Source organism: Anomaloglossus baeobatrachus, chromosome 4 (assembly GCF_048569485.1).
Source record: "Anomaloglossus baeobatrachus isolate aAnoBae1 chromosome 4, aAnoBae1.hap1, whole genome shotgun sequence".
NCBI classification, from domain to species: Eukaryota; Metazoa; Chordata; class Amphibia; order Anura; family Aromobatidae; genus Anomaloglossus; species Anomaloglossus baeobatrachus.
This window is the reverse complement of record NC_134356.1, coordinates 302,746,931-302,771,996: the sequence shown is the minus strand read 5'-3', so window position 1 is coordinate 302,771,996 and position 25,066 is coordinate 302,746,931. Positions and strand designations below refer to the sequence as shown.

The 25,066-nt window shown below is 50.8% G+C and overlaps 1 protein-coding gene across 2 annotated transcripts in view; it reads right to left on the bottom strand.

Annotated features, from left to right (window-relative positions):
• The window catches only part of RPAP3 (RNA polymerase II associated protein 3), a 205,862-nt gene extending 180,886 nt beyond the window's left edge, over window positions 1–24,976 (bottom strand). The window contains exons 1-3 of one of the 2 annotated variants that reach the window (XM_075344953.1): window positions 24,883–24,976; window positions 11,715–11,871; window positions 5,563–5,700 (exon numbers count right to left, since the gene is read on the bottom strand). In XM_075344953.1, the coding sequence (XP_075201068.1) occupies window positions 5,563–5,700; window positions 11,715–11,871; window positions 24,883–24,920 (333 nt within the window). In that variant the 5' untranslated portion in view covers window positions 24,921–24,976. The remainder of the gene's footprint in view (window positions 1–5,562; window positions 5,701–11,714; window positions 11,872–24,882) is intronic. The other variant, XM_075344955.1, reaches the window with a different exon arrangement.
• Window positions 24,977–25,066: the final 90 nt, after the last annotated feature.

Below are 25,066 nucleotides of genomic sequence, written 5' to 3'. Positions count from 1 at the left end.
TTATTTCATCCAGTTGTTCACCGAACAGCCTGGACCCAGCAAATGGGAGCCCAGCAAGGTACTTCTTAGAGGAAGCATCTGCCTTCCACTCTCGAAGCCACAAGATCCTGCGGATAGCGAGGGAATTAGCGGAGGCCACCGCAGTGCGGTGAGAGGCCTCCAGCATGGCAGACATGGCGTAGGCTGAAAAGGCTGAAGCCTGGGAAGTTAAGGCAACCATTTCGGGCATAGATTCCCTGGAGAGGGAATGCATCTCCTCCAGAGAAGCAGAGATGGCCTTGAGAGCCCACACTGCTGCAAAAGATGGGGAGAACGAGGCCCCAGCCACCTCATATACAGATTTGGCCAGAAGGTCAACCTGGCGGTCAGTGGCATCCTTAAGAGAGGTGCCATCAGCCACTGATACAACGGTCCGGGCTGAGAGTCTAGACACCGGAGGGTCTACCTTTGGTGAATGAGCCCACTCCTTGACCACCTCAGGTGGAAAGGGAAAACGGTCATCAGAACCGCGCTTTGGGAAGAGTTTGTCAGGACAGGCCCTAGGCTTGGTCACAGTGGCCTGAAAACTGGAGTGGTTAAAGAACACACTCCTTGTCCTCTTAGCCAAGGTAAACTGGTGCTTTTCTGCCAGAGAGGGTTGCTCCTCTGATACTGGCGGATTGAGGTCCAGTACAGAATTAATGGACGCAATCAAATCACTAACATCTGCATCACCCTCGGTCAGATCAATGGGGCACATGGAGGTAGCGTCCGAGCCCCCAGTAAAGACATCCTCCTCGTCCTGCGAGTCGGCTCGTGAATCGGAGCCGCGGGACGAGGAAGGAGAGGGGACTCTGCGTCTCCTTTTAGGAGGACGGGGTCTGGGAGCAGATGAAGAATCCTCTGTGAGCTCTGCAGAGCGAGCCGAAGCAGCAGAGGCGCCCTGAGAAGGGGGCTGATGCATGCTCAGCAGAGTCCGGGACAGCTGTCCCATGGAGTCGGCAAAGGACTGGGAGATAGACTTAGAAAACAATTCTACCCAAGCCGGGGGTTCAGCCACCGGGGCCGGAGCAGCCGGAGGGACCACTGGGGAGACTCCAGGCTGAGGCACCACCATGTTAGAGCAGGCATCACAATGAGGATATGTGCTCGGTTCAGGCAGTACGAGCTTACATGCAGTGCATATTGAGTACAGCCTTGCAGCCTTGCTCCTAGTGTGAGACATGCTGCTGAGGTGGTGGCTCTGCAGTAAAGAACACACTCCTTCAGAATGACCCCCAGAGAGTGTATAAGAAGGTCCACAACCAGAGGTTGTGGCTTACCAGACCGTTTTGTGTGCCCTCCGGATCCCACAGCTCGGACCCCCAGACAGGTTGCAGAGATGCAGCAGCCAGCGCCGATCAGTGTGAGAACGCTGATAAAATGGCGCCGGAGTGAGGAGGGGGGGCGGGGCCTAGTCCAAGAGCGGGAACCGGAGGGCCAAGGAGATATACAGGGGAGGGAAACATCTCCTCAGAGAGGAGTGTCCTCCCCTGTGCTGATCGGCCGGTGGGCGGCGCCGCACTGTCCCTCTGCATGACCGACATGCAGGGGCAGTGAAAACGAAAGTAGGCCGCAGCCGAAGCCGGGGCCTAAATTTTACAATGCGGCCGGCGCGCAGGCACCCTCGGCGCGGTTCTCTGGTGAAAACCGGAGAACCGGCCGGAAATGTCACAAAGGTTGCATAACACACTCTCCCCAAGATTAAAGTGCAAGGGACCCCCCTGACAATAACGTCTCAATACTTAGCTTGTGAGACGCAGGGCCAGGTCCCTGAAGGATGAGTGCTCCATTCGGCAGGGTCCTGAAAGGGCTGCGGATGGAGACCGGTCTCCTGCAAAGCAGTGAGAACCGTGCTGGCTCCCACTTCAAGCCAGAGCCCGAGGGATGGTGAAGGAGCGCGGCATGTAAGGCTCCAGCCTTGAAATCAACCTTAACAACACCGCCGACACAGTGGGGTGAGAAGGGACATGCCGGGGGTCCAGCTTGGACCCGCTTTTCTTCAAACTCTTTAAAATCAAAAATCAGATGAGAATGCATGTGTGGATGTGTGCCTCCTGAACACAAAGCATTGAACTGGCTATATTTGGTTATCCAGGGGGTGTATATGCTCGGAGGGAGGCGCTACACTTTTTAGTGTAGTACTTTGTGTGTCCTCCGGAGGCAGAAGCTATACACCCATGGTCTGGGTCTCCCATAAGGAACGATGAAGAAAAGGAATTGATCAGCATTGTGTTTGCTATATTTTCTGACTCACAGCATGACCCAAGGACAAAACCCTGATTCCAGCAATGTATCATTTAGTTTACTGGGAGCAGCAGTTGTGATAGAATCACAGGTTTTTCTGCTGTAGATCTAAAGGCCCAGTCACACACAATGACTTACCAGCGATCCCGACAATGATACGACCTGATAAGGATCGCTGGTAAGTCGCTGGTGAGATGTCATGTAGTCCGACCTTACCAACGACGCAATAAGGATGAGCGACCTGTATAACAATCTCGGTGGACGTGGGGACTGTGTTAGAAGGTCGTTGGTAGGCGTCAAACACAGCGATCGCCTTTGAAGAAAATGGTCCGGACCATTCGGCAACGACTAGAGATCTCACAGCAGGGGCCTGATCGCTGGTAGTTGTCACACAACGAGATCACTGGCGAGATCGTTGCTACGTCACAGAAACGGTGACTCAGCAACGATCTCGTTAGCGATCTTGTTGTGTGTAACGGGGCCTTTAGGCCGGGGCCACCCGGGGACTAGTGCGATCCTCGCATGACACTGAGCTCACACTGGCAGCACAGCGGAAGCGGAGTGTCATGCGAGTGTCATGCGATCGGACCTCAGCTGCGGGGGGGCGGGCCGGCACTGAGGAGGGGAGGGCCGGCACTGAGGAGGGGCGGGAGGGATTTATCTCCCTCTCCTCCGTAGCTGGCTATTGCCATTCTCGCCCTGCACTTACAGTACACCGGTGTACCGCGAGTGCAGTGCCATCTTTCTCTCGCCCCATAGACTTGAATGGGTGCGAGAGAAAAAAAAAAAAAAAGGAGTCTTGCATTACAATCGCAGCATGCTGCGATTGTTTTCTTGGTCCGATTGGGGCCAAGAACATAAGCTAATATTGGTACAAGTGGAATGCAATGTTTTATAGAATTCCACTTGATCCGATTTTCATGCCGTGTGTCTTAACCCTAAGGGCGGCTTTGCACGTTGCAACATCGCAGGTGCGATGTCGGTGGGGTCAAATCCAAAGTGACGCACATCCGGCGTCACTTTCAACATCGTTGTGTGTAAATCCTAGATGATACGATTAACGAGCACAAAAGCGTCGTTATCGTATCATCGGTGCAGGCTCCGACTTTTTCATAATTACGCTGCCGCGACACATCACACATCGCTATGTATGAAGCCGCAGGAGCGAGGAACATCACCTTACCTGCCGCCGGCGGCTATAGGAAGGAAGGAGGTGGGCGGGATGTTTACATCCTGCTCATCTCCGCCCCTCCGCCGTTATTGTCAAACGTTATCCCTGATCTTCAGCTATCAGCCTTGATCCTGGCTAAGACGTTACACAGGAGAGAACTTCCTTTGTTAGGACATCTTCAGTGCTGTCTGGGAAGGGGGCTGGCTATAGAAATGAGCCATCAGCCAGCACTTCTCTGTCTCCATTAATACATAATATAATTTACAAGGAAAAATAATAATAATAATAATAAATAATAATAATAATAATAATAATAATATATATTATATATATATATATACACACACACATATATATATATATATATATATACATATATATATATATATATATACACATACATACATACATATATATATATATATACACACACATACATACATATATACATATATATATATATATATATATATATATATATATATATATATATATATATACATACATATACATACATATATATATATATATATATATATACACATATATATATATATATGTATATTATATAAAATTCTACATACAGAGAAGGCTCTTTGAGATGGCGACCTAAAATTCCACAAAAACAGGGGTTTTCTTAGGTAAGAAGTCTTCTCAAAGATGGTGTGTATGCATAATGTATGGTAGAATATAGAACATCTGGTCTTAAAGGGAACCTGTCAGCAGAAATTTTGCAATAAACCTAAAAGATTCCCCCTCTGCAGCTCCTGGGCTGCATTCTAGAAAGGTTCCGGTTGATATTGTGCCCCCTTTGAGACCAAAATAAATACTTTATAAAGTCTTACCTTTTTGTATGCTAATCTTGTGTTTATGTACACGGGGGCGGGCTCTCTTGCGTCCATTTGTCGCCCTCCTGCCGCTTTACGCCCTCCCCCATCGCTCATTTCCATAACTGAGGACGCCGCCCAGTGCGCCAGAGGTCCCCGCGCATGCCCAGTGCCACTCTCGCGGGAGTGAGCACTGTGTATTGTGACCGCTGGTGACGTGATTGCGCAGGCGTGAGATTATGGGCGGTGCTGTGATTGTCATCAGCAAGTACCCGCCCATAATCTCGTGTCCGCGCTTTTCACTCTGCCTCCACCGTTAGGCTATGTGCGCACGTTGCGTACTAGCCCTGCAGAATTTTCTGCAGCGATCTGAAGAGCACATGTGCACTTCAAATCGCTGCAGAAAATGTCCGTAGAAAAAAAAAAAAAAAGCCGATTCCATGCGCTCTGCCTGCAGCTCCTCCCATAGACAGAGCAGGAGCTGCCGGCAAAGCGCACGGAAGAAGTGACATGTCACTTCTTGAACGCAGCGCTTCGGGCAGCAGCCGAAGCGCTGCGCTCCAAGACGCCACGTGCACACGGCCCCTGCACAATCTCCATAGACTGTGCAAAGGACGCAGGACGCATGCAGTTACGCTGCGCTACAAAGCGCAGCGTAACTGCATGAATTACGCAGACGTGTGCACATAGCCTTATGCTGCTCCGCTCCTCCCAGCTATTTCCTGCTCCAGGGAAAGATGGGTAAGAGGTGACGTGGGTCCATCTGGCCAGCGCTTGCGCAGAATGGTGGAGGCAGAGGGGAAAGCGCGGGCACGAGATTATGGGCGGGTACTTGCTGATGACAATCACAGCGCCGCCCATAATCTCACGCCTGCGCAATCACGTCACCAGCGGTCACACTGTGAACAGTGTTCAGTCCCGGGGGGTGGGGGTGGCACGGCGCATGCGCGAGACCTCGGGAGCACTGGGCGGCGTCCTTAGTTATGGAAATGAGTGATGGGGGAACGGCGTAAAGCGGCAGGAGGGCGACTAACGGACGCAAGAGAGCCCGACCCCGTGTACATAAAAAAAGATTTGCATACAAAAAGGTAAGACTTTATAAAGTCTTTATTTAGGTCTCAAAGGGGGCACAATAACAACAGGAACCTTTCTAGAATGCAGCCCAGGAACTGCAGAGGGGGAATCTTTCAGGTTTATTGCAAAATTTCTGCTGACAGGTTCACTTTAACAGGTAAATTTAACAAAGAGCTGGTCTTTTGGAGAGCCTTCACTTTATTTGTTATGACAGTTTATAATTACCACATCCAGCTTGTCCCAGTAGTCATAGTCATGTAATTTTCCTTTCTGGTTCTTTTCATTTTTCATTGTTTCAGTGGATACTTTACTTCTGTTCTTTTTCTTTTTTCTATAGTCTTTATTTCTAATTGGTGGCAGCATCTAGAAGAAAATGAATGAACAACTTAATATTGGAAAAACTGTTCTACTCCTTACACCAGTAATATATTGACTTACATTTCTAAAGCAGCGTAAGTGAAAAGTATTCTGTCTCTGGGATTAAGTTTCTCAGAGGGCACCAAAAAAAAAAATATTGACAGAGGACATTATTCCATTGCTGGACGACTTAGGCTGTGTGTACACATTGAGAATTTGGATGCAGAAATTTCAGCACTTCTTGGTGGGAAAAATGCAAAGGCAAAAACACGCTTTTTTATGCATCTGTGATGTGTTTTTGGACACTAAATGAATGCTTTAGAGATAGAGAATAGATAGAAAGACAAAGATGTATGGACAGACAAATAATTGCAAAAAACCCCGATGTGTAGTAAAATTGCACCCTATGCAGCTCATCAGAGAGCTTGTTATGATTAAATAAATAAAAAATAAAAACGAAGTGTGGTGCCCCCTATTTTTGATATCCAGCAGAGGTAAAGCAGATAACCAAGAGCTGATATCAGGTTGAGCTGTCAATGGTTATTTGGCCTTTCCCACCCTAAAAAATATCAGCCCGCAGCCGCTCCAGAAATGGCGATTCACGATAGATGCTCCAATTCTGGGGCTTCACCTCGGCTGTTCCTGATTGCACTGGTGCGGTGGCAATCGGGGTAAAGGTAGCTGGGGTTGATGTCAGCTGTGCAGTGTCAGCTGGCATCAAGCCCTGGTGTCAGTAATTGCGAGGCATCTATCAGGCACGCCCATTACTAACCCACTAAGAAAAAGGAAAAAGAAAAAGGGAATTTTGTTTACTTACCGTAAATTCCTTTTCTTCTAGCTCCTATTGGGAGACCCAGACAATTGGGTGTATAGCTTCTGCCTCCGGAGGCCACACAAAGTATTACACTTTAAAAAGTGTAACCCCTCCCCTCTGCCTATACACCCTCCCGTGGATCACGGGCTCCTCAGTTTTGGTGCAAAAGCAGGAAGGAGAAAACTTATAAATTGGTCTAGGGTAAATTCAATCCGAAGGATGTTCGGAGAACTGAAAACCATGAACCATAAGAACAAATCAACATCAACAACATGTGTACACAAAAGAACAACCAGCCCGAAGGGCTCAGGGGTGGGTGCTGGGTCTCCTGACGTCAATGCTCATCAGTGACCCGGGTCTTGTGGAGCCCAGCGTGAGCCGGTACTAGCGACTATGTAAGGGGAATACATGAAATAGCAGAAACTGCTGTGTGAATACTGACTTGAAAAATCCAATAGCTATATGCAAGAGTGAAAATGTGAAAAATGGAATCTGCATTACTGCCATGAACCTATGAATCAAGAGAAATTTAGCTACTGAATTGATCAATGCAATAGAGCCCCAACACTACGCCAAAGTATTTCTCTACGTTGGGGTCCCTAGCTTGTGTATGTCCTCTCATGCAGTTAAAAAACTTACCGTGTATGGGAAGCTGAGACCCAGGCTATTTATGCGTATGATATGGATTGGCAATAGGTGTGGTTGGGGAGGGTTCACAAACGAAAAAATACTAACAAATAGGAATAACGTTTGGAACACCATTCTAAGTCCGAACTGGGTGCAAAAACCTAAAAAAACATCACTATGGGGAGATAAGGTATGCACACCAGTGACTGTGTAAGGGGAATACATGAAATAGCAGAAACTGCTGTGTGAATACTGACTTGAAAAATCCAATGTTCATGGCAGTAATGCAGATTCCATTTTTCACATTTTCACTCTTACATATAGCTATTGGATTTTTCAAGTCAGTATTCACACAGCAGTTTCTGCTATTCCATGTATTCCCCTTACATAGTCACTGGTGTGCATACCTTATCTCCCCATAGTGATGTTTTTTTAGGTTTTTGCACCCAGTTCAGACTTAGAATGGTGTTCCAAACGTTATCCCTATTTGAGCCGGTACTAGCGGCAGCTCGAAGCCTATGGAGATTCGTTCTGAGGCTACATAGTCTTTGATCCAGGTAATTGAGGAACGTTGTGGGAACCGCTGGACTACGTCAGGGCTGGTAAAGCCCTTGGATTTGTAATAAATTGGTGAATGAGGGACAGTCTCTTGTTCTTGTTTCCCACTTTTAATGTCTTTCAGGTTTACATTTGTGGACTAGGTTGGATTGCCTGCATTATGTCGGCGGCCTGCATGGATTTTTTTTTTTAATAAAATAGTGAACCAGGGAAAGTGTGGGAGAGTGTTTATTTAAAAACTATTTTTGTGTATGTTTTTCTCTTTACACTTACTGGGTTAGTAATGGGGGTGTCTGATAGACATCTCTCCATTACTAACCCCCAAGTGACAGCTGACATCAATCCCAAATACCATTACTCAGATTGCCACCGCACTAGGGCAATCTGGAAGAGCCAAGGCGAATCACCAGAATTGGAGCATCTAATGTGAAGCACTACTTCTGGCACAGCTGTGGGCTGGTACTTTTTAGGCTGGGAAGGGCCCAATAACCATGGATCTTACCAGCCCGCAGATCTCTGCTTTACCTTGACTGGTTATCAAAACACACAGCATGTTTTTTTCATTTATTTAATCATAAAATGTCGTACAATAATCTCCACAGGGTGCAATTTTATTATATGTCAGTTACTCTGTGTCTATTATCTATTTCTATAGATCACAGAGAAATAGAGAGACTCTTCTCCAATGAGTAATGTACAAATGCTTTAATGGTACATCAATTCAAGGGAATATACATATTAAAACCATTTAAAAAGAGACAAATCTGGGAATGTGGAAGATTCAAAAAACAGACGCATGGCACAAAATAAAAACATTGTTGTCTGAATTAAAGCATCACATTGGTTTTAATAAATATGGAATTCAGTTATTAATGTACAACCTTGTAGATGGTGTGTCAGACGTCCAATAATATTATTACCTGGACTTGCTACTATTTCTGTGTACAGAGACAACCAGGCTTTCCTTCTTTAATTGAGAGCAATCAATAACCTATACTTGACAGGTTTATATCTTCAATGTGTTAAAGCATATCTGTCAGCGTAATAAGCTGCCTCACATAAGGGCAGCATCTTACAGCTACAGGCAAGTCATCTTAGTTGTGAAAAACCGAAGAATACACCTGACACATGGTTTATGATGGAAATCTCCTCTGTGGAGAAAGACCGCCTGTCAACCACTAATGAAGAAAGTGGCGCCTTCCCCGTGAATACACTGGAATGACAGACCATGTTCTCTGGTGTATTCTCTCTGAGCATCTAGAAGTCAAAAAGCACAACATTTTGGTTTTAGATGACTTACATGTATGATATATATTAAGAGGTATTTCCATGTTAGTACATGATGGCATATAGCTTAGATGAGGGTTTTTCCGGTTTCAGACAAGTTATACCCCCGGCGCCCTGGGTCTTCGCTTTGGTCTTTGTGGTTTATGTGTAGCATTAAAGAGAACCTGTCATCAGGATTATGTTTGTTAAAATAAAGTGAAAAAATTAAGAAATCAGCATCCTTGTTGTTCTTTAATCAGCATTAGAAGTTTGCCTTTCCTGAGCTATCGGTGCATCGGGGTGAGACAGTGTGTAGGGTCTTCAGCTCTGCCTCGGCCCTTCCGTTGCCTCTGGTGTCTGTATCTTCCTCCTATTTAAATATCACACTGGTCCTGTCCTTACCGCGAGCGGCACTTGAGCAGATTAAACTCCTGGCAGTCTGCAGGAAAATGGGGGTAGTGGCGGAGCACATTTACATCTCGGTTCAATTGTAAGCGGAGATCTTTAACGGCGCATGCGCCGCAACCATTTTACTGAAGGACGCCAAGAGATCAATCTGTACAAGCTAGTAAGGCATCAGGAGGAAGACATAGACACCAGAGGCAGAGCCGAAGACCCTACCTACAGTCCTGCCCCACAGTCCCATCCTAATGAACCGAATACTTAAGAAAGGCAAATTTCTAATGCAGATTAAAGCACCACTGCAGCAGGTTTGTTTGAGCACTGAAGTGGTCCTTTAAATGTAAGACCCCTGTCCCCTCACATATACTCCCCTTCTGGGCTGGCAGCTTCACCTTTTACCGATGCTGCTCCTGTCCTGCGGTGACATCTTGTGACTGTAATTTCTGACTGTACAGAAGTCAGAAGTTACCGTATGTCATAAACGCTAGTGCATCTCTATGAGAGCCAGAACAAGGCCAGAATGAGGTTGAGTTGTGACCTCTGAAGCGCTCCATGAAACACTGGAGCTGCCAGCAGGTCACAAATCTCCAGAGACTGACCGAAGCAGTGATGATAGAAGATGAAGCCACCAGAAGGGGAGTATGTGACGGGGAGCAGTGGACACCGATCCAGCAGTAAAAAAAGGTCCAAAATGCTGGAGCAGTGTTTTGAACAACAACCAAAATGCAGATTTCTTCACTGAAGGTCTCTATTGAATCTGTAAAACAGTGCCATTATGGCCTACTTTTGTTTTAACATGCATAATTCTGATGACAGCTTCTCTAACAGCGCTGCAGACATTCAGAGTTCAGTGGTTCTTCAGCAGTCGACAACTCGGACAACCCCATCTCAATTACAATATTCTCCCATGTAGAATAAAAGAAAGCTGATACTCCCCACAGTGTTGGGTCTCCATGAGCTCACGTAACCATATTTACACTACGAGAACCCTGCAGCCGATCAGTAGCCACTAATCATGGGTCATCTCACTCTCACTTCCTTAGGCTATGTATCCACGGCACTATGTACCCACAGAAATAGCTGCGGTAAACCTGCGGACATTCGTGCAACTTACCTGCGGAAGTCCCGGCCTCTATCTCCATAGTGGAGGGCAGGGATTTCCACAGGTATTTCCACAGGAATAATTGACATGCAGTTATGTGCGGCTGCGGGACATCCGAGCATATTCCGCACATACCGCAGCATGGACACAGCACTCCCCATGTCCCATAGGATAACATGGGGAGTGTCTGTACATGCTGAAACCTGCGGATTTATCCAGAAAATCCAGAAAAGTCCGCAGGTTTTCAGCGGCAAATTCCGCGGTTACAGAGTCCCATGGGCACATAGCCTTAGAGCTAAACTGCCTTCCATGAAAAGTAAGGATAAGGCTGAGGCAGCACGGGGCACTACTGCGATGCTCGCATGACACTTGGCTCGCACTGGTAGCACAGCAGGAGCCAAGTGTCATGCTAGTATCCCTGCGACTGCGGTCCGACTGTGCGAGCGGACCTCAGCTGCGGAAGGCGGACCGGCTCTCAGGAGGGGCGGGCCAGCACTGCGGGGGGCAGGCAGGTGCTGAGGAGGAGAGGGAGGAATTTATCTCCCTCTCTCCTCTGTAGCCAGCTATTGCCATTCTCACACTGCACTCGTGGTACACCGGAGTACCGCGAGTGCAGTGCGATTTTTCTCTCGCCCCATTCACTTGAATGGGTGCGAGAAAAATAAGTCTCGCATTAGTCACAGCATGCTGCGATTGTTTTCTCGGTCCGATAAGGACTGAGAAAATAATCGCTCATGTGCGCTCACACACAGGCTACAATTGGTCCGAGTGGAATGCGATGTTTTATTGCACTCCACTCGCACCGATTTTCTCGCCGTGTGGCTTAGGCCTTACTGCTGCACTCTTTCCTCCTCCAGGTGACAGTTACATCTGAAGGAAGCGAGAGTGAAGCGGCCCATTAGCAGGGTGCTGATTGGCTGCAGGGCTCATGTGACGTAATGGCACGCGAGCCCCGGCACTGGAGGTGGGGAGTGGGTGTTTCTATTCTTTATGGGGAAATATAGTAATTGAGAAGTGGTGGTCCAAGTAGTGTATCTGCCTGCCCCTAATTTTGTATGAAAACCAACAGCCCCTTCAATTACTACAGATTGAGCTCCAACATTTGCCATGTCACTATTGCATCCTGGAGACAGAAGTCCCATTCTATTGGCCATTAGCAACATTTTTCAGCAATTATGCTTGCATGCATGTCATGGGAAAGGCTAATAAGCTGCACATGAGCAGTGCAGAAGGTATTGCAGACATGCTTACCTCTTCACCCGTGACCGTCTGATTACTCAGCATAGCATCCTTCTGTTTTATATCTGTTTCCCACGTTTCCAGCTCCCTCATAAAGTCCTGCAGCTCCTCGGCATTCTGCTTCATTTGTAACTGCAGTTCAAGAGCTTTGTTTGGAGAAGACATGGTGCTGGGGGAAAAAAGGAAATCTATTTGTCCCGGCTCAGTGTTCTCCAGAGAGGACAGGTCTTCTTTACCATAAGAGCTAGTAATCTGCAGAGTAGTTGCCATCAGCAGCTGGTCACATTGGGAAGCAGTGGCGGTCTCACAAAAGGCTTGCACGCCTTGTAGATGAAAATATCAGAAATGCTTTTGTAAAGGTGGAAAGCTCTTATCTGATGGAGTGAATCGACACTTGGATAAGGAGGAAAAAATTAGGGGTTTTTTAGTTCATGCATTATGATTGTACCTATACCCCCCATTCCCTTTATTAGCTCCTATCCCTCAGTTGGACACGTGCCTTTTTACAACTGTTCTATCAATACCTATGAATCAGAAAGGACAAACCGCTACAAAGACAGACAGTGTGAGACTGTGACCGGGGTTATCTATGACGGCCGGTATGTCTCGCCCAGGTTGTGCTCACTCCATGATAGAAAGTAAATCCACTATACGGTTAATGCTGTTTCCCTACAGGCTTAAGGAAGGGTTAAAAGGAAACAGGAACGAGGGCAGGTGTGCCGGGTGTGGGGGAAGTGACCAGAACTTCCTGAGCCCTCTGCTGGAGAGGCACATGTATTTTGTTATGGACTTTTTGTTTGGACATTAAACACCGTGTGCTGTGAACCTTGATGCCTGGATCCCGTGTCTTCTGCTGCGCAGCCGACCGCGCTACCTCACATATGGTGGAGAATGCGGGCATGACAGCCGGTGAGGTGTAGCATCCATCCCTGGTGACCCAGCTGCGCATGTCCTGGATTCGAGCGGCTATACTACAGCCCAAACCCGGCGACGCCATGGAGGACATACTAAAGCATTTGGCTCAGGCTAATGCACAGCAGCAACAGACCAATGCACACCTGCTCCAATCCTTGCAAGTGCAGGAAAAAACACTCCAAGAACAGTTGGATCAGGCCAATGCACGTCAGCAGCAATCCTTGCAAGTGCAGGTCAAAATGCACCAAGAACAGATGGAGCAGGCCAATGCACGTCAGCAGCAATCCTTGCAAGTGCAGGACAAAAGGCACCAAGAACAGATGGAGCAGGCCAATGCACGTCAGCAGCAAGCCTTACAATTGCAGGAAAAAAGGCACCAAGAACAGATGGTTCTCCTGGCCAAGTCGATCCGTGCCGGACCGGCAGCAACAACCCCGGGACCGGGTGACGACGGCAGCGTCCGGAAAGCGGTGAGACAAGCGTTGCAAAAGATGACCCCGGGTGATGATGTGGAAGCGTTCCTGGCGGTGTTTGAGCGGGTGGCCGAGCGGGAAAAGCTGCCGACCCCGCAGTGGGCTGAGGTATTGTCGCCCTATCTGACGGGGGAACCCCAAAAAGCGTACCTGGACCTCGGTACCGAGGACGCCATTGACTATGTGACCCTGAAAGCCGAAATACTGGCTCGGTTGGGGGTGAATACCTATGTACGGGCTCAGCGGGTAAATCAGTGGTTCTATGAGGAAGCCAAACCCGTACGCTCCCAGGCCTATGACTTATTACATCTTGTAAAAAAGTGGTTGCAGCCTGACACTCTGAGCCCGGCGCAAATGGTGGAAAGGGTAGTAGTGGATCGTTTTGTGCGCACTTTACCCGTCACCGTTCAACGGTGGGTAGGACAGGGTGACCCGAGTACCCTGGACCAATTAGTGTCCCTGGTAGAGCGGCATGTGGCTACGCAGGACTTGATACGGGACACTGAGACTTTGCGTACCGCCCGTCGGTCCGGCCCCTCCAAGCCTAGGGCCAAGGACCCACCGCCGACACCGGTACAGGAGTCCGCTACCATCCTGGCTGAGGCCGCGCCCGCCATTCCTGAGGTCCGGAAGGCCATGTACCCTAAACGACAACTTGTCAAGGGGGTTTCCTTCCCTATTAGATGTTGGCGGTGCCAGCGGGTGGGACATATGGAAGCCCAGTGTCCACTCACCACGGAGCCCATGGATTGTGGGGTTACCCGGCGGGGTTCAATGTATGCTCAGGTGGTGTGTACCGCTGACCTGGTCTCCCCAGAGACAGAGCCCCACTTGTGCCAAATACAGGTGAATGGATGTCCGGTTACAGGATTGTTGGATTCCGGAAGCTTAGTGACCCTTGTGCGATCCACCTTGAGAGCTAAAGTAAAGGCCACAGGACGCACTGTGGGGGTGGTTTGCATACATGGGGACCGCCACGACTATCCCACGGGGATTGTCACCATCACAGCACCTTGCGGTCAGGTGCAACATGAGGTGGGACTTCTTAACACTCTTCCTTATGACGTGATCCTAGGAAGGGATCTGCCCTATTTTTGGACTTTATGGAGGGGACCCCCTAAGTCCCCTCAGATATTGGTCGGTCCGGGACCTGAGCCCTACAATCCTGAATCCGGGACACCTGCCGTAGGGGTCACGATGATAGGGACAGAGTGTGAACCCGATAGGTCACCCCTAGAGGTATTGGCAGGAGAGGCTGAGACGGTCGAGCCCATCCCGGAGTTGGAGGCGTCCCCGGATACGTTTGGGACAGCCCAACTCCAGGACCCTACGTTAATACATGCCCGGAGTCGGGTGACAGTAGTTGACGGGGTGGCACAGCTGCCCAGTGCCCAGGTAAGGTACCCCCATTTCGCTCTTAAGCAGGATTTACTCTACCGGGTAGATGAAATACGGGGCGTAGGGGTAGAACAGTTGGTGGTGCCCCAGCCGCATCGCCGGCGGGTCCTCGACTTGGCTCATAAACACCTGATGAGTGGCCACCTAGGGGTCAAGAAAACGCAGGAGCGAATATTGCAAAGGTTCTATTGGCCCGGGGTCTTTGGGGAGGTAAAACGGTTCTGCGAAACCTGCCCGGAGTGTCAGCTTACTGCACCCCTGACCCATTTTCGCAGTCCGTTGGTACCGTTACCCATTATAGAAGTCCCTTTTGAACGGATAGGGATGGATCTGGTGGGGCCCCTCGTAAAGTCCGCTCGAGGGCACCAACACATCCTAGTGATCGTTGACTATGCCACCCGGTATCCCGAGGCGATACCTCTCAGACATACTGCAGCAAAGCTTATAGCTCGGGAGTTGTTTGCTGTGTTCTGCCGGGTGGGATTGCCCAAGGAGATCCTTACGGATCAGGGGACCCCATTCATGTCTAAAGTGACCAAAGAGCTATGCCGGCTACTCCAGATCAAGCAGTTGCGTACGTCTGTGTATCATCCGCAAACGGACGGTTTAGTCGAGCGTTTCAATAAAACCCTGAAAACCATGCTAAGAAGGGTGATTTCAAAAGACGGGAAAGACTGGGATATGATGCTTCCCTATTTGATGTTTGCCATACGAGAGGTGCCACAGGCATCCACGGGGTTTTCGCCTTTTGAATTGTTATACGGGCGACATCCCCGGGGATTGTTGGACCTGGCAAAGGAAACATGGGAACAAGAGCCCACCCCCCATAAAAGTGTGATTGAACACATTTTGGGTATGCAGAACCGCATAAGCGCGGTCATGCCAATTGTGAAGGAGCACTTACAGGAGGCTCAGGCCGCGCAAAGCGGCCGCTACAATAGACAAGCCACCGTGCGGACCTTTAAACCCGGGGATCGGGTGTTGGTATTGATCCCCACGGCGGAGAGCAAATTCCTGGCTCAGTGGCAAGGCCCCTACGAGATAAAGGAAAGAGTAGGGGTGGTTAACTATAAAGTATTGCAGCCCGGTAGGCGGAAACCTGAACAAATATACCATGTCAACCTATTAAAACCTTGGCAGGAACGGGAAAGCCTGATGGCTGTTTTTTTCCCCACCTCCCTCCTCTTCGGGTCGTTCACATCCGGCTCCAGCGACCTCCGGAGAGGACGAACCGGATGTAAGGATTGGAGAAGCCCTCACCAAGCAACAGAGGCGAGAGGCCAGACGGTTGGTTCAGCAGAACCCCGATGTCTTCTCCGAGCTGCCCGGTAGGACCAGTCTGATACGACATGATATTGTCACCGAGCCCCACCTGAAGGTACGCCTGAAGTCATACCGGGTGCCGGAGGCTCGACGACAAGCCATATCGGAGGAAGTAAAGACAATGTTACGCCTGGGGGTCATCGAAAAATCCCGGAGTGAATGGGCTAGTCCGATTGTCCTAATACCAAAACCCGATGGCTCCTTAAGGTTCTGCAATGACTTTAGGAGATTGAACGAAATATCCAAGTTCGATCTCTACCCCATGCCCCGGGTGGATGAGCTGATTGATAGGCTGGGACAGGCGCGATATTTTACCACGCTCGACCTGACCAAAGGGTACTGGCAGGTGCCACTAACGGAGTCCGCCAAGGAGAAAACAGCTTTTGTTACGCCGGAGGGTCTCTTCCACTATGTTGTCTTGCCTTTTGGGTTACATGGCGCTCCGGCCACGTTCCAGAGGTTGATGGACTTAGTGCTGGAACCCCACCAGGCGTATGCATCAGCGTACCTGGATGACATCATTATTTACAGCTCCGATTGGCAGACCCACTTGGAACAGGTACAAGCGGTGGTGGACGCGCTTCGAACAGCCGGATTGACAGCCAATCCCAAGAAATGTGCATTGGGACTCACGGAAGCCCGCTACTTGGGCTACGTGATAGGCCAAGGAGTGATTAAGCCCCAAATTAACAAGGTTGAGGCGATCCAGAAGTGGCCTAGACCCCTGACCACGAAGCAGGTTAGGGCCTTCCTGGGTATCGTGGGGTACTACAGGAGGTTTGTAAAGGATTTTGCGGGACTATCAGCCCCCTTGACGGACCTTCTCAAAGGCAAGAAGTCCGTCATGGTGCGGTGGACTCCGCAGGCCGAGGACTCCTTCCGGGCCCTGAAGGGGGTCCTGTGCGGACAGCCCGTTCTGGTCAACCCTGATTTCCGGAAGGAGTTCATAGTACAGACTGACGCCTCGGAGGTCGGCCTGGGGGCAGTGCTGTCTCAGGTGGTTCAGGGGGAGGAACACCCCGTCACCTTCTTGAGTAGGAAGCTCACCCCTCCCGAGCGGAATTATAGCGTAGTGGAGAAGGAGTGTCTGGCGATCAAGTGGGCCTTGGAGTCCCTACGCTATTACCTGCTGGGACGGCAGTTTCGCTTGGTGACGGATCACTCTCCACTGGTCTGGATGAGGTCCGCCAAGGAACGGAATGCCCGGGTTACCCGGTGGTTCCTTTCTCTGCAGAACTTCCGGTTTACGGTTGAACACCGGGCCGGTAGGTTGCAGGGCAACGCCGATGCCTTGTCCCGCGGCCCGTGCTTGATGGCTGGAGTTCAACCCCGCACGCTTGAACTGAGGGGGGGGGTATGTGAGACTGTGACCGGGGTTATCTATGACGGCCGGTATGTCTCGCCCAGGTTGTGCTCACTCCATGATAGAAAGTAAATCCACTATACGGTTAATGCTGTTTCCCTACAGGCTTAAGGAAGGGTTAAAAGGAAACAGGAACGAGGGCAGGTGTGCCGGGTGTGGGGGAAGTGACCAGAACTTCCTGAGCCCTCTGCTGGAGAGGCACATGTATTTTGTTATGGACTTTTTGTTTGGACATTAAACACCGTGTGCTGTGAACCTTGATGCCTGGATCCCGTGTCTTCTGCTGCGCAGCCGACCGCGCTACCTCACAACAGACACAGACTGGATTCAAAACACCCCTAAACATTCATATATGGCGGTGCAACAAAATCCAAATGCCACTGCTGTATTCACATCAACCAGAACATAGAGGGAGTCAGCCAGCACAAACTACCAGTATTAAAGGGGTTATCCGGCTTATTTTCACTTTTTTTATTATTACACTATTGGGCTACATTGGGGCAGGTAAGTAGATAGTGGCCACTTACCTGCCCTGCTGTCAGCCCCTCTCCCCCGGCTCAGAGCGGTCATGTGACCGCTCCTGCCGCAATTTTGCTGCTTCCAGTCATTCCATGTCAACATGGGCAGGACCATGTTGACATGCAAATCTGGGAACAGCTTGCTGCCGCCCTGCTGGGCGACTACAGTGCGTGAGTCCCCTTTCCCTTCCCTGCACCCTCCCACACATTCCCCCGCACCCTGTACTCTCCCCGCCCACGGTGTCACCGCCAGCACCGGGCCCCCTGCTTACAGTGCTTAGGATAGCAGGAGTGCCTGTGCAGTGTGTGTCCTGCTCCCTGCCAGCCCCGCGGCTGCTCGCACTGCAGTGTATCATCAGCTTCTCACAGTGAGTGCAGCCACGGGGATGATGAGCGCTGCTGGCAGGAGGTTAGATGAGATCATTACCTGCTGTGACGATCTCCTCCTCTGCCGACATCACCGCTGTCACTGCCTTCTATGCCCGCCGCGTTCTCACGTCACGTCTCGCGGGCGGCCCGAGATTGTCACTAGCGGTGATGTCACGGGCTCTCGCTATACTGCTGAGAACACGGAGGGCATATAAGTCAGTGACAGCGCTGACATCAGCAGTGCAGGAGATCGTCACTGCAGGTAATGATCTCAGCTAACCTCCTGAAGTCAGCGCTCGTCATCCCCTGCAGTGACCTGGACTGACCTATTGATGTTAGCTCAGGTCACTGCACTGGTCTCCCAGACAATGGGGAACATTCTGTTCTTCATTGACTAGGGTATGGATTGTCGTGGGACCCCCTAATTGGATTACGCCGGACCGTGATTTTAGTGTTCTTTTCAATAAAATGGTGAAAGAGGGAATTTTTTGGGGAGTGTTTTTTCAAATAAAAAACTTTTTTTTTTTTTTTCTATTACTGACTGGGTTGGTGATGTCGGGTATCTGATAGACGTGTGACATAAACTGCTGGGCTTGATGCCAGGTGATATTACACATCTGGCATCAACCCCGTATATTACCCCGTTTGCCACCGCAACAGGGCAACGGGATGAGTTGGGATGAAGCGCCAGGATTGGCGCATCTAATAGATGCGCCACTTCTGGGGCGGCTGTAGCCTGCTATTTTTAGGCTGGGGAGTGTCCAATATCAGTGGACCTCCCTAGTCTGAGAATACCAGACCACAGCTGTCCGCTTTACCTTGGCTGGTGATCCAATTTGGGGGGGGACCACATGTTTTTTGTTTTAAATTATTTATATAATTTAAAATAACAGTGTTGGGTGCCCTCTGTTTTGAATTACCAGCCAAGGTGAAGCTGCCAGCTGTGGTTTGTAGGCTGCAGCCATCTGCTTTACCCTAGCTGGCTACAAAAGATGTTTTGGTTTTTTTTAATTATTTTTTGGCTAAATACAAGGCTTAGCACCCTTTGTGGCCACATGAAAGTCACTAAAGGGTGCCAGCTTAGAATATGCAGGGAGGTGGGACATTATATAGGTCTTTCTCATCTATCTATCCCATTCATTCATCCATCCATCTCTCTGTCTCTATATCTATCTATCCATCTCTATATCTACTCATCTATTTATCTTTCTTGCTGCTTCCGTTTTTTGCAGTCCGCAAAAAAAAAAAAGGAAGGCACACGGATTACACGGATGCATCCGTGAAAAAAAATGGACTTTTTTTGCGGACCGCAAAAACGGAACGGTCATGTGAATGTAGCCTACATGTGTTCCCCATGGGGGTAGGGGGTCGGTGCCGAACGATGGTGGGGGGGGGGGGCTCGGTACAGAGCGCCGTTTGTGTGTGTGTGTGGGGGGGGCCCAGAGCCCAATGTGTGTGGGGGGGGGCCCAGAGCCCAATGTGTGTGGGGGGGGGGGCCCAGAGCCCAATGTGTGTGGGGGGGGGGCCCAGAGCCCAATGTGTGTGGGGGGGGGCCCAGAGCCCAATGTGTGTGGGGGGGGGGCCCAGAGCCCAATGTGTGTGGGGGGGGGGGCCCAGAGCCCAATGTGTGTGGGGGGGGGGGCCCAGAGCCCAATGTGTGTGGGGGGGGGGGCCCAGAGCCCAATGTGTGTGGGGGGGGGGGCCCAGAGCCCAATGTGTGTGGGGGGGGGGGGCCCAGAGCCCAATGTGTGTGGGGGGGGGGGGCCCAGAGCCCAATGTGTGTGGGGGGGGGGGGCCCAGAGCCCAATGTGTGGGGGGGGGGGGCCCAGAGCCCAATGTGTGTGGGGGGGGGGCCCGGAGCCCAATGTGTGGGGGGGGGGGGCCCGGAGCCCAATGTGTGTGGGGGGGGGGGCCCGGAGCCCAATGTGTGTGGGGGGGGGGGCCCGGAGCCCAATGTGTGTGGGGGGGGGGCCCGGAGCCCAATGTGTGTGGGGGGGGGGCCCGGAGCCCAATGTGTGTGGGGGGGGGGCCCGGAGCCCAATGTGTGTGGGGGGGGGGCCCGGAGCCCAATGTGTGTGGGGGGGGGGCCCGGAGCCCAATGTGTGTGGGGGGGGGCCCGGGGCCCAATGTGTGTGGGGGGGGGCCCAGAGCCCAATGTGTGTGGGGGGGGGGCCCAGAGCCCAATGTGTGTGGGGGGGGGGCCCAGAGCCCAATGTGTGTGGGGGGGGGCCCAGAGCCCAATGTGTGTGGGGGGGGGGCCCAGAGCCCAATGTGTGTGGGGGGGGGGCCCAGAGCCCAATGTGTGTGGGGGGGGGGCCCAGAGCCCAATGTGTGTGGGGGGGGGCCCAGAGCCCAATGTGTGTGGGGGGGGGGGCCCAGAGCCCAATGTGTGTGGTGGAGGGGAGCGCAGAGCCCAATGTGTGTGGTGGAGGGGAGCGCAGAGCCCAATGTGTGGGGGGGGGCGCAGAGCCCAATGTGTGTGGGGGGGGGGGGGCGCAGAGCCCAATGTGTGTGGGGGGGGGGCAGAGCCCAATGTGTGGGGGGGGGGCGCAGAGCCCAATGTGTGGGGGGGGGTGTGCAAATGTTTGTGGGGGGGGGGGGCGCAGAGCCCAATGTGTGTGTGGGGGGGGCGCAGAGCCCAATGTGTATGTGGGGGGGGGGGGGGGTGCAGAGCCCAATGTGTGTGTGGGGGGGGGTGCAGAGCCCAATGTGTGTGGGGGGCCCAGAGCCCAATGTGTGTGGGGGGCCCAGAGCCCAATGTGTGTGGGGGGGGGCGCAGAGCCCAATGTGGGTCCGTTATTTTCAATGCTAGAGTGATAACAGGTCAGGTGCTGGGGCAGAAAACTGACAGGGAATTAGTGATGTGTCGGTCGCGAACGATCCGACACAAAGATCCGGCTCCCTGCTGTGAACGTCAGGAGCCGGATGACTAGTGTGAGCCAATAAAATCTCAAAACGGCTCTTGTCGCCGTCAGGGCTCCGCCCACCCACGGCTAAACTCTGCCTACTCAGCAATCTAATTGGGCGCTTGTAAGTGGGTGGGGCTTAGCTGTGGGTGGGTGGGGCTTTGGTGACGTTACTATAATCTTAAATATGTGTTCACCTGAGGTGACCAAATATTTAATAAGGAGCCGAGAACGAGCTGAAAGATCCGACTCTTTTTGGTGAGCGGAGCCATAGGAACCGGATCACCAAAAAGAGCCGGACTGCCCATAACTACAGGGAATGTGTGTGCAGGGGGTGGGCAGAGGGCGAGGCTGGACAGTGAGGGTGGGCAGGGGGCGAGCCTGGACATTGAGGCCGGGCGGTGCCAGCTCTGACTGGGAGGTGTGGCACAGGAAGTGGTCAGTTTGCTGGAGCTGAATGTAAACAAGGAGCTGCAGAGAATAAAGGGTTAATTCAAGAGGAACAAAAGTTAGAAAAGAAAAAATAACAATGTAGGGGTGTTTTATATGACAATACAGCACAGATAAACTCAAAAATGTTTGGTAAGCTAATGTCGGACAACTCCTTTAACTAAGCGCACAGCCTGGTAGGGGGACATAGCCGCTATGAAAAAAATATTGTGTCAGTTATCTAACATCCTTAGACCTCATTCAGTCATCCGTTTTTCACGTATCTATCCATCAATGATTTTCATGGATAGAAGACATAACCCATTATGGTTTAAGGGGCTGTTCACATGTATGGATTTTTTTGTGGACAGGGTTTTGTGGAAAACTCATGGACACGTGTGTTTTTTACCTACACATTGTTTGTTGTCGCTCACTGACTACAGAATCGTGCTGCAAGATCATTTTTCCCAAACAAATGAAACAAAAAATAATGGAGGGATTGCCTTTGTTTTCTTCACCATTTTACACCATATAGAATGAATGGTGTCATTCAAAACTACGACTCCCTCAAAATAAGAACGAGCCCTTGTATGGTGACAAGAAAATAAGAATTAAAGGGAAGACAAAAAGAAAGTGCAAGAATGGCAATCCTCCGGCCCGGAAGGGTAGAAAGGGCAGGTATTGTACGGAGGAGATGCCTTTTATAAAGGTATGTAATGCATGTGGCGGCTTTCCTCATAGGCGGTGTGTAATATTGCCGTACATGGCGGCTGTCCTCATAGGCGGTGTGTAATATTGCCGTACATGGCAGCTGTCCTCATAGGCGGTGTGTAATATTGCCGTACATGGCAGCTGTCCTCATAGGCGGTGTGTAATATTGCCGTACATGGCGGCTTTCCTCATAGGCGGTGTGTAATATTGGCGTACATGGCAGCTGTCCTCATAGGCGGTGTGTAATATTGGCGTACATGGCAGCTGTCCTCATAGGCGGTGTGTAATATTGCCGTACATGGCGGCTGTCCTCATAGGCGGTGTGTAATATTGGCGTACATGGCAGCTGTCCTCATAGGCGGTGTGTAATATTGCCGTACATGGCGGCTTTCCTCATAGGCGGTGTGTAATATTGCCGTACATGACGGCTTTCCTCATAGGCGGTGTGTAATATTGCCGTACATGGCGGCTTTCCTCATAGGCGGTGTGTAATATTGCCGTACATGACGGCTTTCCTCATAGGCGGTGTGTAATATTGCCGTACATGACGGCTTTCCTCATAGGCGGTGTGTAATATTGCCGTACATGACGGCTTTCCTCATAGGCGGTGTGTAATATTGCCGTAAATGACGGCTTTCCTCATAGGCGGTGGGTAATATTGCCGTACATGGCGGCTTTCCTCATAGGCGGTGTGTAATATTGCCGTCCATGGCAGCTGTCCTCATAGGCGGTGTGTAATATTGCCGCACATGGCAACTGTCCTCATAGGCGGTGTGTAATATTGCCGCACATGGCAGCTGTCCTCATAGGCGGTGTGTAATATTGCCGTACATGGCAGCTGTCCTCATAGGCGGTGTGTAATATTGCCGTACATGGCGGCTGTCCTCATAGGCGGTGTGTAATATTGCCGTACATGGCGGCTTTCCTCATAGGCGGTGTGTAATATTGCCGTACATGGCAGCAGTCCTCATAGGCGGTGTGTAATATTGCCGTACATGGCAGCTGTCCTCATAGGCGGTGTGTAATATTGCCGTACATGGCGGCTTTCCTCATAGGCGGTGTGTAATATTGCCGTACATGGCGGCTTTCCTCATAGGCGGTGTGTAATATTGCCGTACATGACGGCTTTCCTCATAGGCGGTGGGTAATATTGCCGTACATGGCGGCTTTCCTCATAGGCGGTGGGTAATATTGCCGTAAATGACGGCTTTCCTCATAGGCGGTGGGTAATATTGCCGTACATGGCGGCTTTCCTCATAGGCGGTGTGTAATATTGCCGCACATGGCAGCTGTCCTCATAGGCGGTGTGTAATATTGCCGTACATGGCGGCTGTCCTCATAGGCGGTGTGTAATATTGCCGTACATGGCGGCTTTCCTCATAGGTGGTGTGTAATATTGCCGTACATGGCGGCTGTCCTCATAGGCGGTGTGTAATATTGCCGTACATGGCAGCTGTCCTCATAGGCGGTGTGTAATATTGCCGTACATGGCAGCTGTCCTCATAGGCGGTGTGTAATATTGCCGTACATGGCGGCTTTCCTCATAGGCGGTGTGTAATATTGCCACACATGGCAGCTGTCCTCATAGGCGGTGTGTAATATTGCCGTACATGGCGGCTTTCCTCATAGGCGGTGTGTAATATTGCCGTACATGACGGCTTTCCTCATAGGCGGTGGGTAATATTGCCGTAAATGACGGCTTTCCTCATAGGCGGTGGGTAATATTGCCGTACATGGCGGCTTTCCTCATAGGCGGTGGGTAATATTGCCGTAAATGACGGCTTTCCTCATAGGCGGTGGGTAATATTGCCGTACATGGCGGCTTTCCTCATAGGCGGTGTGTAATATTGCCGCACATGGCAGCTGTCCTCATAGGCGGTGTGTAATATTGCCGTACATGGCGGCTGTCCTCATAGGCGGTGTGTAATATTGCCGTACATGGCGGCTTTCCTCATAGGTGGTGTGTAATATTGCCGTACATGGCGGCTGTCCTCATAGGCGGTGTGTAATATTGCCGTACATGGCAGCTGTCCTCATAGGCGGTGTGTAATATTGCCGTACATGGCGGCTTTCCTCATAGGCGGTGTGTAATATTGCCACACATGGCAGCTGTCCTCATAGGCGGTGTGTAATATTGCCGTACATGGCGGCTTTCCTCATAGGCGGTGTGTAATATTGCCACACATGGCAGCTGTCCTCATAGGCGGTGTGTAATATTGCCGTACATGGCGGCTGTCCTCATAGGCGGTGTGTAATATTGCCGTACATGGCAGCTGTCCTCATAGGCGGTGTGTAATATTGCCGTACATGGCAGCTGTCCTCATAGGCGGTGTGTAATATTGCCATACATGGCAGCTGTCCTCATAGGCGGTGTGTAATATTGCCGTACATGGCGGCTTTCCTCATAGGCGGTGGGTAATATTGCCGTACATGGCGGCTTTCCTCATAGGCGGTGTGTAATACTGTCCGTCATCCCTATGCACTTCTGCGATGTTGTGCCACAATACATGGTCAGGTGTGGCACTGTCTGAAAGGAAGCCTGATCACTTATTTTGTACAGCCCCTTTAAGAAGAATGATCTGAGTATAAACAATCCCGTGTTGTGCGCATGATAAGGCAGAATACAGAAGGGCAGCATTATGTCAGACGTACATCAGGCCGTGGACAATGCCGCGCTCACCAGCCACACCACCACACTGACTGCCATACCAGACATAGCAGCCGTAAAGCAGAACCATGGCAGTGACCGTCTGCACACACATGGTTGTCACTTACCTCCAGCTCCTCACTCCTCCGCTTCTCTCACTTCCCATTCACTCCCGGCATGCTCTGCGCACACACGGTAGCCATAGAGACCAACGTCGCCTGAGCTCTAGAACATCTCCGCTTAGCAGCAGCGCACCCTAGCGGCACGTCCGCCGTACTGCTCCTTATCAGATGCACAGCTGTGACTGTGGAG